A 14,655-nucleotide genomic window follows, 5' to 3' on the forward strand; every position below is an offset into this window, starting at 1 on the left:
CTGATACACTAGTAATAATATGTACCACAAAACAGAAGGTCTACCCATGCTACTCTTAACATATGCACAATATTTCAGTGTGCTGATAAGGGTATGTTGATTTTGTCTTTTTAATTAAACTCTCCCCTGCAACAGGTAAATTTCCAGTCCACCTATTTCTTGCTCTTTAACATTGTAAAAAAATCTTTGCATCTTTAGATCTCAGCTAAAACTGCCACGTTCTAAATCCCCTAAAGCCAGCCTCACATTATTTTCAAGTATTTTTACATAGCTTATCTTTGTGTATGTTTAATGCATCTCTTCTACTAGACTGACAGTTCTCTGAGGGCAGGAGCCCTTATTTTGTTCACCTGGTGGCTAGCAAATCCTAAATGAGTATTAGTTGAATGAATAGCTAAATAGATAGGTCGTGGGGGTAGCGTATCTATCTTAGCCACTGCTTGCCTATTACCGTCCTCGGAGGCTGGCCTGCAGCTTTAAAATATCTTTTTCTTGTTCTCAAACTGCCTTCATCTGTAGTACTAAGCACTAAGGAGGTCTGTCATATATGTGACCAAAGTTTCATCTGTAAAATTATCCTTTGCAGAGATACATTCAGTATGTTTAAGAAGTTGATCTTTCCCATCCACCTCTTTAAGGTTTGTCTTATTTCTTTTAAATGATCTAACTAGTTGAACATACACTGGGAGTGCTAGACAATAAAAATTTCAAAAGGCTAGAAATGTTTCTTTTGTAAAATTAAAACATTTTAAGAGACTAGCCGGCGGTTGTTATTTTAAGTTGAAAAGCAAATGTGGCAAATTTTTAAAAGGGAGTAACTCAGGTCATTGAAGATTACTGTGGGCCCTCTGCATATTCGAAGTACTTCAGATGTTATGAGACTTCTCACATTTTTGTGATTTCTTACATTATAAACCCTTCGTACAAAGTATATAAAAATAGATGTTTCCTGTCACGCCACCAAGACCTCAAGTATTCGCTCTGGTACCATTGGTAACCAGAACTGGTTGGGTTTTGGGTTTTTTTTTTTTTTTTTTTTTTCTGGAAAGAAGTTTAAGGAATTCTTATCTGACACCAGCAATGCAAGCAGTGTTAGTTCTCAGAACACAGCTGGTGTGGAAGAGAGAGGAACACCCGTCCACACCAGCTCTCTCCAATCCACTGATTTATCTACTTTGCTTTCACAGTTCCTGCAGCACCTCCACCAGAGGGCAGAAAGTGGAAGAGAAAGGAGGGGACACATCCATACCAGCCTTCGGAATGCCTGTAGAACCCTTGAGGACTGAATCCAACCCTCCTTTTGCAAACGGAGTTAACTGTGGCTCGGGAAGGCCACGTGATTTGCTCAAGGTAGAGCCGGCTGAAGAATCCCCTAGGCTCTTCGTTTTCAGACTGGTGTCCCTGCAGTAATAACTTCTGATGAGGCAGTATTTCAATAAGAACACAGTCCTCAAGTTACAAGGCTTCCGGAGCATCCCACCCAGCTCAGCACTTGTCTAGCTGTGTAACCTCGGACCGGCCACTTCAGCTCCCGAAATCTTCCTCATCTCTAAAATAAACAGTAAGAGTACCTACTTCATAAAGGGGTTGATAGACCCAAAAGAGAGAATCCGTGTGCAGTGCTTAGCACAAAGCTTGCCTCAGATACTAAGGGCTTAACTTTTTGAATGATGATAAACTTGTCAGATACTGGATTTCAAATCTGATGTTTGGAACACTGATGAAATCAGCGTTTCAACTATTTTACTATATATATTTTTTACTGTTTCATTTCATTTCAGAAACAAAATACAGATTTCCCCCCAGTTGTACAAAGGTAGACAGTTTCCCTCAGCAATATTATTCAAGGAACAGGTGCCTGGTGCATACTTTGTTGACTATGCATGGCCTCCACCAGAAAAATGGAAATGGATGTATTCCATGACCTCATGAATCATTTTTGAAATTTCCATTAAGATCTTGACCGAAGTCGGATAAAAACTCATTTTTCAGAAAAAAATGCAATGTAGTCTCCCTGCCCCCCACACCCCCGGACAGATGACAACTGTCTTTGCCTTCACATGAGAAAGGAATCTTTACCCTTGTAAATACCGGCAGTGCCCCCCTTGCTGTCTGCAGAAGAGCGGATGTTAGCTAATGACAGAAAAGCAGGGTTGCCGGACCCCTCGGGGGGGCAGCCTGTGGATCCCTCCCTAGGAAATTGTCACCTGGGCTTATTAGGGAAGCAGCCTGAGGTCCCCCCACATGCCTGCAAAGCTCAACAAAGTCTCAGGCAGTTTTGCAAAAGCAGTTTCTTCACCAAATAGGTAACAGAAGGCAAGTTTCTATTTGTCTAATGCAAATAATGCTCGCCTTCAAAACGTTAAATCTTTTTTTGAGAAAACAAAGTTGGCCTTTTATTGCCAGTGCCCGCAGTTATTTCGATTTTTACTTGGCTAAGCTCTGGCTAAAAGAAAATGGTGTAGGATGTGATAAGGAGATTTTGGGGCGCCGAGAAGTAACTCTTGCTCCCAACTATTCTGTCTCCCAGGGCCCAAAATTTCAGGTCTTCCTTTCTTGCCGTCCTCGCGGGGTGTAAGTCTGGGGGGTGGGGAGCCAGCAGTCTGCTCGGCCAACCCCTCTGCCCCTGAAGAGTAACTTCTTTGAATGCAAAAGAGGTGGGGTTGCGGGGGATCTGTCCTTAAGGGCTCGTATGGGTGGGACCCAGAGACGGCAGTGAAGGGAGGGAGTGGTCCGCGGGTGGGATCTGTGGAGCAGACAAAATGTGGGGCCCCTGTCCCTTGAAGTTCAACTTGTCTCATCCTGAGTGAGGAGCAAGTCGTCCGTAGTACGCTCCCCCCCACCCCCAAAGGGGCACAACGGGGAAAGAAAAGCGACCAGGTTAAGAGTGGGCAGAGGAAAAAGCGAGTCATGTGCTCCAGGAAACAGTCCCCAGCCCTGGCTCGGGAAGAGCGCTACCGCCCAGCCGGAGCCCCGGAGCAGGTAAGACCCACGAATTGCGCTTGCCCGCAAACAGGTCGGATGACCTCTCAGTGCAGATGAATTCGGGGTCGACCCCTCCTTCCCCTGCGTCCTCCTCCCCTCGTGCCACCTTCCTCCCCCGCCGTCGATGAGCTCCGGCTTGCCCGGCGGCGTTGAGCTCCCAGCAACCAGTCCTCGGGGCGCACGATCCTCCACGGGTCGCCCAGCGTCCGCGACCCTCGCAAGGTCATGAGCAGACTTTCCTTCAACGTCCGAGTCGGGTCGGTCCGGAGACCCCGCTCTCCTCGGCAGGGGCGTCGGCACGTCTCCCGCAGAGTCCCTCCTCGGCCGGGCGCCCTGCACGCGGCAAGTGGACTGGGCGGCGCGCGGCCGCCGGGGGAGGCGGCAGCAGGAGCCGTCGGCACGAGCCCCTCGGGGATCCCCGGCTTCCCCTCTGCGCCAGCGCCAGCGCCGCGGACGCCCCGGCCCCGGGAGCACTGCGCAGCAGCCCGGCCGGCCCCAGACGTAAGCCTGCTTTCCGACTGCGCGCCCCTCGGTCTCCGTCCCTCGCAGAGCCGGGGCTCGCGCTCGCTCCTCCCGCGGACAGCCGGCCCATTCTGAGCGTTGGCTTATCCCAGAACCCGCCCCGCTTGCAGTGTGCCGCGACCTCCCGCGTCCCCTGCGCGCCAACTGTCTCTGGCGCAAGTCCGCCTGGACACAACGGGCGCCGGCCTCCGGGGGGCGCAGGCTCGGAGCTGCTCTGGGTTTGGCGGGCTCCGATTCTGTCTTGGGAAGGGACCGCGCTGCCCCTACTTCGGGAGACGGAAGGGAGGGAAGGGCGTCACAGACGGCTCGCACTGGCCTGAGCCCCCAGGAACAGGGTCTGATTTGCGACCGCCCTTCTTTTTCGGGGTCAGGAGGGTCGCAGAATCCGCTCACTGCCAGGCGGTGCCGGCTGCACGGAGTCGGGGACCAGTGACCGCTCTGTGCGAGCGGGGACCGAGGGCTAGGCGGGCGGGAGGAGGGTGGTGTCGTGTCGGATCCTGTGGGGACTCTGCCCCAGCTCCCGTGGCGGGCGTCCCACCCCCGGTGCCACCAGCTTGGGGCCGGTGGATGGCGGTGTAGGCGCTTTTAGCACTGCTGGTCAATCCCAGACCGAGCCCCTGGCGCCCGGAGCTGCGAGCCCGACAGGAAAGCGGCTGGGCTGGTCATTCCCAGGGAAGCTGTCCTCGCAGTTCAGAAAGTGGAGCTTTCCTCCCGCGGGGAACCTCTGAGAACAATGCGCGGCAAAGACCAATTCTTGGCTAAGCCTCCGACGGCTTCTGGGTACGCATTTGTAGTTTTTAGGTTTTTGTCTTTGTAGAGTGGTTTGCTGGTGGAAACAGAACTCTGCGAAGGAATGCCCGACTGCTACCAGAAAGGGAGCCAAGTTCAGGATGTACTGATGAAGGCGGGATCATTATCCAAGAACACACACTTTAGCTGGCGGTGTTGAAATTAAAGATGCTGCAAAACGTTAATTTTTTGGCATAACCCGGAGAGCATGAGGAGAATTGCACCCATGCATCCCGTTTGCCCCATCACTGTCTTAGGCATTCCACTTTGCCTGGCCAAGCGGAAAATGGGGCTGCTTGGCTAAAGGAATACTGACCAGTACAGAACACTCGATCCGCAGGAAGCGCTCAAGCAACCTCCAGACTTAACCTGTTCCACAAAATCTACCCGGACATGCAAAGTGCACACACATACATGCTTTTGTGTTTGAGACTGTTTATTGAGGGTAGGGAAGGAATAAAAATCACAAGGGTGAAAGGTGCTGTTAGCTGGGGTGCCTTGGAGAGTAGAGTATGGGTTTTGGTGTCTAAGCTAAGTTCAAATCTCTGGCTTTACCCCTTGAAAGCTACAAAGCCCTGGGCAAGTCAGATACACCTGTTGAACCTTGATGTTCGACCTGGATCCAGCAAATGGAGGTGATACTATTGGCCATTTATAAGAACGCTGTGAGGATTAAGGAAATAAATATGTCCCGGAAAGACTATCCATGATAGTTGTACATTCTATGAAGTCTCCCTAACCTGTTTTTACTTACAGAACTGGTCCCATCTCAGATCCAATGAGTCTGCCAGGCTTTTCTGCACAGCCAGGCTTCTGTGATTCTAAAGCTGTGCTCTCCAATAGAGTAGCTGCTGGTCACACGTTGTTATTTAATTAGTGTCATTATTTAAATTCATCAAAATTAAATCAAATGAAAAATCCCATTCTTCAGTCTCACCAGACATTTTTCAAGTGTTCACTAATCCCACGTGACTAGTGGCTACCGTATTATGTTGATAGAACATCTTCAATGTGGAATGTTCTCTTGAGCTTTCTTGTACTTGAGTGATAATTTAATGAGGCTCTTGGATGATACAGTTTTTCTGTTCAGTTGCCTCCTTTTGCTTCTTTTCTTCCCGAAGAGTGGTTTTGTATAGCTAAATCACTTCTGTTTTGTTGAGGTCTTTGACATGGGGCACTTGTTGAATGGTAAATGGCTAGACTCCTTTATAAATCAACCAACAAGTGTGAATTAGCCACAAAGTCCTTGGGCATCCCCTCTCAGCCTTGATGGTTTTTGTTAATGTATTCTTTTCCCTTCACAATGAGCCTTATGGCTGATGGTTTTCCTAGTTGTAGAGCAGAAACTCTGACATAATAGAGGAACGCTCTTCTCTCTCCCTTATGCCCTCCCATGTTGTACCATTTTTTTACACCAATGACAGTTATAGAATACTAGGTTCAATGTTTGCATCGAAATTTCCTGGGAGTGTTCGATTTATTTAGATTCGAAACTAATACCTCCACCTTATTCTGTAGGACCCCTTCCTGAACTCACTACCCTTTGACAGACCATATTTTACTTCTTTATTCTGATTATTTTCTGTGTCCTCCTACACTGAGAAGCTCCTACGCTGAGAAGGCAGAGATTTTTCTGTGTTTGCATTCATTGCTAGAAGAGCACCTGGTACATAGTGGGTACTTATTAATTATTTGTGAATGAACGGCTGTACAGAGGTGTATTTGGAACTAGCTAGGACAGATAGATGCTGAGTTGGTTTCCAAGGGCTCTGTAACAAATAACCACAAACTGGGTGGCTTAACACAATAGAAATGTATTCGCTCACTGTTCCAAAATCAAGATGTCAGCAGGGCCATGTCCCTTGAAAGTTCTAGGGAAGAATCCTTCCTCCCCTCATCCTAGCTTCTGGTGGCTGTTGGCAATCCTTGGCTCATAGCTGTATCACCCCAGGCTCCACCTCCATAGTCCTTCTTCCCTGTGTCTCCATGTTCTTTCCTCTTTTTTTTTTTTTTTTTAATTTACATACAAGTTAGTTAGCATATAGTGCAACAGTGATTTCAGGAGTAGATTCCTTAATGCCCCTTACCCATTTAGCCCATCCCCCCTCCCACAACCCCTCTAGTAACCCTCTGTTTGTTCTCCATATTTAAGAGTCTCTTATGTTTTGGCCCCCTCCCTGTTTTTATATTATTTTTGTTTCCCTTACCTTATGTTCATCTGTTTCGTCTCTTAAAGTCCTCATATGAGAGAAGTCATATGCTTTCTGTCTTTCTCTGACTGACTAATTTTGCCTAGCATAATACCCTCCAGTTCCATCCACGTAGTTGCAAATGGCAAGATTTCATTCTTTTTGATTGCCGAGTAATACTCCATTGTGTGTATATATATATATATATATATACCACATCTTCTTTATCCATGCATCCATCAATGGACATTTGGGCTCTTTCCATACTTTGGCTATTGTTGATAGTGCTGCTATAAACATGGGGGTGCATGTGTCCCTTTGAAACAGCACACCTGTATCCCTTGGATAAATGCCTAGTAGTGCAATTGCTGGGTCATAGGGTAGTTCTGTTTTTAGTTTTTTGAGGAACCTCCATACGGTTTTCCAGAGTGGCTGCACCAGCTTGCATTCCCACCAACAATGCAAAAGAGATCCTCTTTCTCCGCATCCTCGCCAACATCTGTTGTTGCCTGAGTTGTTAATGTGAGCCATTCTGACAGGTGTGAGGTGGTATCTCATTGTGGTTTTGATTTGTATTTCCCTGATGACGAGTGATGTTGAGCACTTTTTCATGCATCGGTTGGCCATCTGGATGTCTTCTCTGGAGAAGTGTCTATTCATGTCTTTTGTCCATTTCTTCACTGGATTATTTGTTTTTTGGGTGTTGAGTTTGATAAGTTCTTTATAGATTTTGGATACTAACCCTTCATCTGATATGTCATTTGCAAATATCTTCTCCAATTCTTTCAGTTGCCTTTTAGTTTTGCTGATTGTTTCCTTTGCTGTGCAGAAGCTTTTTATTATGATGAAGTCCTAATAGTTCATTTTTGCTTTTGTTTCCCTTGCCTCCGGAGACGTGTTGAGTAAGAAGTTGCTGTGGCCAAGATCAAAGAGGTTTGTGCCTGCTGTATCCTCGAGGATTTTGATGGCTTCCTGTCTTACGTTGAGGTCTTTCATCCATTTTGAGTTTGTTATTGTGTATGGTGTAAGAAAGTGGTCCGGATTCATTCTTCTGAATGTCACCGTCCAGTTGTCCCAGCACCACTTGCTGAAGAGACTGTCTTTATTCCATTGGATGTTCTTTCCTGCTTTGTCAAAGATTAGTTGGCCATATGTTTGTGGGTCCATTTCTGGGTTCTCTATTCTGTTCCATTGATCTGAGAGTCTGTTCTTGTGCCATCTTTTCTCTTATTATAAAAACACTGGTTATATTTGATTAAGGGCTAACCCTAATCCAGTATGACCTCACCCTAACTAATTACAAAGATGGACTTTCTTTCTTTTCTCGTATTCTTTTTAATTATTTAAATCCAAGTTAGCTAACCTATGGTGTAAAGACCCTATTTCTAAGTAAGTTCACATTCTGAGTTTCCAGTGGATGTGAGTTTTGGGGGACACTATTCTAGCCAGCACAGAAGCGTAGATAGACAATCTTTTCCCTGCCTGGATTCCCAACTCCCTAGAGGTTGATTTTGTTTCTGGACTTTGCTGGATCTGCTTAGTTCCCAATACAGTCCACAGCGTTTGTTATTCTTACAAAGAATCACCACACGGGTTGGGAGGTTATGTGTGCTGTCCACAGCCCCTTCCTGAGCCTGTCACTGTTCCCAGCCCTGTCCCTGGCCTCTAATATCTCTTGGCTCAGGTGGAGCCACTGTGGTCCGAGAGCACCAGCTTGTCTGCCCGCCTCATCCGTGAGCCTTTCTGCAGGGGTGTTTGCTCAGCTCTGAGCTCTGCTGAAGGGTGCCCATAAATTATGTTTTCCTCTCAGCCTGCTGGCAGTTGCCTCCATTAGCTCACCTTACAGCAGCTGTTTGAATAGTCTCCTGCAGTACGTTTCTACACATCCAAGCCATCAGAGCTGGTGGTGACAAGCGACATTTCAGTGCTCAATGGGGATCCAGGGTGGTCCTGTAGGTGATCCATCTTGCCATTCAATATCGGTGTTGAAACTCGGTCAGCAGCTCAGGAGGACATCTGTGGAGAAAGGCCAGGCAGCCAAAGGTCTGGCTTAGGAGTGGGCAGAAAATATTGGGGTGGGTGGTGAAGAACGTTTTGGTGCCACTAGCTGTGCTTAGCCTGGCACCGCTGGGAGCCTTTTGGCTGAAGGGCACCTTTTATTTCCAGCAGTTGGGAGACTTTTAAAGAAAGGTCTTTGTGCAGCTATGAAAGTGCACCTCCAAAGCCATGAAGGTCATTCTGCTAAAGTGTCACAGTAGCACCAGGAAATCTTGATTGGGGGGTCCCTGAACCCCACGGGTGGTGAAAAATCTCTATGAACAGTTCCATGTGAATTTTTCTGGCTATAATACCCTGAGAGGTTAAGAGTCTTGTGCTAGACCCAAATTGCTTCAGCTTATGAGAATCCAGCCACACAGCCTGGACAGAAGGAGGAGTAGATCCATCCATTTGCTCAACAAACTCTTGTATGCCAGGCACAGTACTAGGCATTGGGATACACCAGTGAACAGAACACAAAGATTCATGCGCCTCGGGAGCTTTAGTTTTCCACCAAGCAATGGCCACTTTATCAAGAGCGCAGGGAAGAGAGCTAGCTGTTTAAGTAGTATGAATCACATTGCTGGTCATTCTACCTAGTGCCCCGGAATGAGAACCCGAGATACGAGAAGGGGGTCTACTGTTAGTGTCAGAACACTGGTGCCTTTCTGTGTGTTCGTGTTGCAGGTCTCCATGTGATTCTGTGCCTTCTTGTGGTCTGACCTCAAGCCAGTTCATTAATCTGGTGCTAAACTGACGAGCTTGCTCCATCTCTGAAAAAACTGACCACGTGGAATTTGTTTATGGAAGTTATATTGCTCTCCAGTGTGGCACTTCTCCTAAGGACTTTCAAGGATTACTTTGACTGCCCACGATTTTCACCTTTGTGTGCCCATTTCAGAGCCTCATCCTGAAAGCAAGATGCTCCCTGAGTTTACTTCATGTATTTCTCTGTGATCATTCAGAACAATTTTGGTCCAAGTTGAACAAAAACAGGAAATCGCAAATGGGCATTCTAGTCTTCATCTGATACCAAGTTGCTCTGAGACTTTACAGAAGTCACTTAATCTGATCCTGGTGTCCTCATGTGTAAAATGAGGTAGTTGGACTAGATGCTCTCCAAGCTTTCTCGGTCTAAAAGCTGAAGTGTTAATGTGGCAGAGAAAATGAGCAGCACATTGTACCATTTTTTTTTTTTTTCTTTCCTTCCTCTCTTTCCAACCTTTGAGAATTGCTGTCTGGGGAAGAAGCATCCTAGCAGACCTTAACGTCTGCTTCCCTCTTTGTGGCTCTTTTTGCTGATTCTTCTTATGGTGACCATCTGCCAAAGTGCAGAATTGCCTGTTCAACCCCAAGGAAGACTGGTCAGGGAAATCCGATCACCAGAGTTCCAATCTGTCTGGGATATCTTTTCTGGCCAGAAGTCAGAGCTGAGCATTTCACCAATGCATGTGGCTTGCGGGTGGTGGAAAGTGGGGCGAGACAGTCATGGGTGTTGGGGTCTTCCAACAGATGACCCGGGACCAAGGGGGGAACCAGGTGTGCCTCTGGGTGTAGCTGAGGAGCAGTTTGACACAGGAGAAAAATCATCTTCCTTAAATGGCTAGGTAGGACATGCACCCCTCTGTATTCAGTTAAGAAATAATAATAATAATAATAATAATAATAATAATAGTAATAATAAAAGTGTTCAGAGTAGCAAAAAGGAATAATTTATTATTATTTTTTTTTGGAAAAAGGAAGAATTGTTGGATCTCTGAAAGTTAGGAAGCTTGTTGTAAAATAACTCAGGAAGCAGAGTGAACCTGATTAAACTGTTCAACCCAAGCTCGGAAATAGGCTCAGGGCAGCCCTGGGTGCTCATGCTTGCAGACCTGGGTCAGACTCTTGCTCGTCACTTAGGAGCTGGTTGTGCCTCCAGCAAGTACGTTTTCCTTAGGCTCAGTTTCTTTCTCTGAAAAATGGGAACAAAGTCCCTCTCACAGGATTATGATGGACGATTCAGTGAAATAATGCTTTGTGGAGGTGCTTTGTAAGAACACAAGTTGCTAGAGATATATATGTCTCTACACATACCTAAATATATAGAGATATATATTTTTTTTTCAGTTACTGTTTTTTAGTTACTGTTGTGCATGTCCCTAGATGATGTCCGTCTTGATTTGAAATCTCAATTCTGTGTTCAGTTGCTCTTCCTAGAGAAGATTGAAAGAAGAAATGTTGCTCTCTACATCTGGGCTCCCTTCTAAGTATGAGTATGACAAAAATAAAGCAATTGCAATTTACCACTACCTTGCTTCCTTTGCGGTCTATAGCAGCACTGTCCCTTAGAAATACAATGTCGGCCACATGTGTAATTTAAAACTGTCTAGTAGCTACATTTGAAAAAGCAAAAAGAAACAGATTAATTTTAATAATGTATTTTATTTAACTCACTGTATCTGGAATTTTATAATTTTAACATGGAATCAATATAAAAATTATTAATGAAATCTATTCCTTTTTTTTTTTTTTTTGAGTGGGGCAGGGGAAGAGAGAGAGAGAGAGAGAGAGAGAGAGGGAGAGAATCTTAAGCATGCTCCAAGTTCTGTGCAGCGCCTGGTGCCAGGCTTGATCCCACACCTCTGGGATCATGACCTGAGCCAACACCGAGAGTCAGATGCTCAACCGACTGAGCCAACCAGGCGCCCCTATATTACTTTTTGTTTATAACAAGCCTTCAAATTTCAATACTCTTACAGCACATCCCAATTCAGATGGGTCACATTTCAAATGCTCAATAACCACATGTGGCTAGGGGCTAGTGTTTGGATAGTATAGAACCATATGGAGTATGATAGGTTGAATAGTGCCCCCCTCCCATCCACGTCTTAATCCCTGGGATCTGTGAATACCACCTTATATGGCACCAGGGACTTTGCAGATGTGATTCGTTAAGATTCTGAGATGGGGAGATTATCCTGGATTATCTGGGAGGACCTGCTGTAATCAACAAGTTCTTGGACAGGAGGGTCCATCAGAAGAGGAAGCAATGAGATGGTGGATGTGGAGATTGGAGAGAGGTGCTTTAAAGATGCAGGAAGGCCTACCAGCCATGCCCTACAGACAGGGAGCCACTAAAAGCTGAAAAAGGCAAGGAAACAGATTCTCCCCCGAGAGCCTTCCATAGGAAGTGGCTCTGATAACACCTTGACTTTCGCCCAGTGAAACTGATTGCAGACTTCCGACCTCCAGATTTATAGGGAAATAAGTTTGTGTTGTTGTAAGCCACTGTGGTAGTTTGTTACAGCAGCCATAGGAAACGAATTCCTTACTAGTAGCCTAACAGTAACATCATTTCTAAGACCGCTTTGAGAACGGCTACATCACCTTACACAATTAGAATTATTGGCTTCATCGCGGCCCAGTCTAGGGTACCTATGCACAGTCATTCATTCTTAGGGTTGGCATGCGACGTGGCCATTCTCCCCGAGCAGTGGGGTCTGTTTCTGACTCTGACTCGGTTGCAGCCCTTGATGGCAAAACTCAGTTGATGTCTTGTCATTGTCCTTGAGAATGAACAGCGGAGAGAGGTTTTTCACATTAGGGTATACAGTACACAGGAGGAAAAAAGGTGTTCAAAAAAAGTTACTAGCTCTCTCTACCATTCGCTCAATGTTTTCCTACATCTAAAAATGTACAAAGAATTAATGTCTCTTAGTTTGCAAAAATGTACTGCCTTGTGGATTTGGTATGGGTAAAGGTTTACTCTTTATTATTTTTTTTAATTTTTATTTTTTTAACGTTTATTTATTTTTGAGACAGAGAGAGACAGAGCATGAATGGGGGAGGGTCAGAGAGAGGGAGACACAGAATCTGAAACAGGCTCCAGGCTCCGAGCTGTCAGCACAGAGCCTGATGCGGGGCTCGAACTCACGGACCGCGAGATCATGAACTGAGCGGAAAGTGGCGCTTAACCGACTGAGCCACCCAGGCGCCCCTAAAGGTTTACTCTTATGACCTTTTATCTCTGAATGTTAATGAATGTGATTGGACCACTGCTTCTCAACAGCGTGGGAATCACCCAGAGGGCCTGATATAACCTGGGTCGCTGGGTCGCACTGGCACAATTTCCAATGTAGTAGATCTGGGGTGGGGCCCCGGGATTTGCATTGCCAACAAGTTCCAGGTGATGCAGCTACGGCAGGTGGGCTGCAGAGGTGAGTAGGTGGGCGCTGGGAGAACCCCTGGGAAGACTCTGCCTGCAGGAGGACGTCCCAGGACTGGCTTCCGTGGGGAGGGTGCAGCACTATTGCTGGGAAGGCCCCCAGGCCGGCCTGCCCAACCCCCACCAGAGTAGACACGGAATCTTCTTCCAACAATAAGCTCCGTGGCGGCTGTTGCTAAGGAACCTCAAAGTCGGAATCCCTCGTCTTGCGTGGCTCTTTTGTGTCTCCCTCCCTGAGGTCAAAAGTAGATGACAATCCTGACATCCCCAAGTCTCAGCTAAAAATACCTCCTTTGCCACACAGGCCTGAGCTGACTTCTCAGATTTCCCAGCTGGAGTGAATCACCCAGCCCTGGGGCTGCCCCAGTGGAAAGGCTAGAAGCAGAAAATACCAGGTTAAAAATAGCCCTGGGGAGGCCCCACAAAGCTCTCACACCCAGCTGCTCCCTCCAGGTGACCAGTTCCGGGCAAGGGGGCAGGTAGAAGAATTAAGCCAAGAATGACTGAAGCCCAGTGTCATTGTGTAGAAGTTAGGGCAAATTTTAGAGACTAGCTCCCTCTTTTCTGATGTGTGTGTGGTGTGTGTGTGTGTGTGTGTGTGTTTAATGTAAATTCTAGACTTGGTAACTATGGTCCTCAACCTGGCTTGTGGTGATTTTTATGCTGCCTTCTTCTGCATAAGAATAAAGCTGAGGGGCACCTGGGTGGCTCAGTTGGTTAAGTGCCACCTTCCGCTCAGGTCATGATCTCACAGTTCATGAGTTTGAGCCCCACATCAGGCTCTGTGCTGACAGCTCAGAGCCTGGAGCCTGCTTCAAATTCTGTGTCTCCCTCTCTCTCTGCCCCTCCCCCCGCTGACACTTTGTCTCTCTCAAAATAAATAAACATTAAAAAAAAAAAAAAAGAATAAAGCTGAGCTTCCCACTCTGAAATTAAAATAGAGGTGAGCCTTTCCGAAGGTGTCCTTGGTGAGAAAGTCAAGTGGACCCTTGGAAGGACCTGTGAGAGCTGATTTATGTGCCAAGGTCAGCAGACTGCGTCATCCTGTGACCACCTCAACTTGCCTGCTCGGCTCCCTCCTGATCGCACTGACCCTTTCGTCTGGATTGTTTTGACTTTACCTCTATCTCAATGTCAGTAAGAGAAACAAAAATTCTCCCTAGATAAGGGATAAATATTCCTAACTAACAATATTCTCCAATCATTTTGTGTCAGAAACTCCTAAAAGCAGGCAACTCTCTCCCTTTCTTCCTTGAAGAGAGTTTTCCCAACAGGTGAAAAAATATCTTCGTTCCAGAAAAATTATTTATTCCCCCTAATGGAAGTAAGCAAAACTCATGGGAGAGCTACTGTAATTTTTATTAGAACAAATTTATAATTAAAACAAAATTTCTTTAAATTGTTTATTGCTTTTTTAATTTTTAAAATCAGGCTTTTCTTTTTAAAAAGTTTGTTGTTTCTCCACTCATATTTCTCAAAGACAAAGGAAAAATGTAATAAATTATCCAATTTGGCCTTTCCCCCCTTCATGGAGTGCTGAATGTTCTGCCCTGTGGCCGGGAAATTGGTCAGGTCGGGTAGGAAGCAGTGAACACAGAGCTTCGGTGGTGGTCTGGCTGCTGGAGCATAAAACGGGACACACACAATGCATCCACTCACGACCTCCTGACTGACAGGTAGGGGAGAAGGTTGGAGCATCTAGATCTTGTCCTTTTATTCCTCTTTTGTGTATGTTTCAGTGAGAAGCCAGTGAACAGAGGAAGAACCTGATTGCCCCCTGTAGATTTCAGACCTTTGTTTGGATCTCCCTTTTCTTGCCCCTTAGTGATCAAGTCCAGAATCTGTTTTATGGGTAGAGAAAAGCAAGCTCTCCGGTCCCAGGAGGGGCAGTGCAGTGCCCAAGACCTGGCTGTGGAGGGGTGCCCT

At 46.3% G+C, this 14,655-nt stretch overlaps 1 protein-coding gene across 8 annotated transcripts in view; it reads left to right on the forward strand.

Moving 5' to 3' along the window:
• The first annotated feature begins 2,729 nt into the window (after window positions 1-2,729).
• CORIN (corin, serine peptidase) overlaps window positions 2,730-14,655 on the forward strand; it is a 260,225-nt gene continuing 248,299 nt past the window's right edge. For 6 of the 8 annotated variants that reach the window (XM_045474161.1, XM_045474164.1, XM_045474162.1 and 3 more), the window contains exon 1: window positions 3,152-3,486. In XM_045474161.1, coding sequence (XP_045330117.1) covers window positions 3,211-3,486 — 276 coding nt within the window. In that variant the 5' untranslated portion in view covers window positions 3,152-3,210. Of the gene's footprint in view, window positions 2,983-3,151; window positions 3,487-14,655 lie in introns of those variants that run through there. The other 2 variants (XM_045474167.1, XM_045474169.1) reach the window with 1 other exon arrangement.

This window comes from Leopardus geoffroyi, chromosome B1, assembly GCF_018350155.1.
Source record: "Leopardus geoffroyi isolate Oge1 chromosome B1, O.geoffroyi_Oge1_pat1.0, whole genome shotgun sequence".
NCBI lineage: Eukaryota > Metazoa > Chordata > Mammalia > Carnivora > Felidae > Leopardus > Leopardus geoffroyi.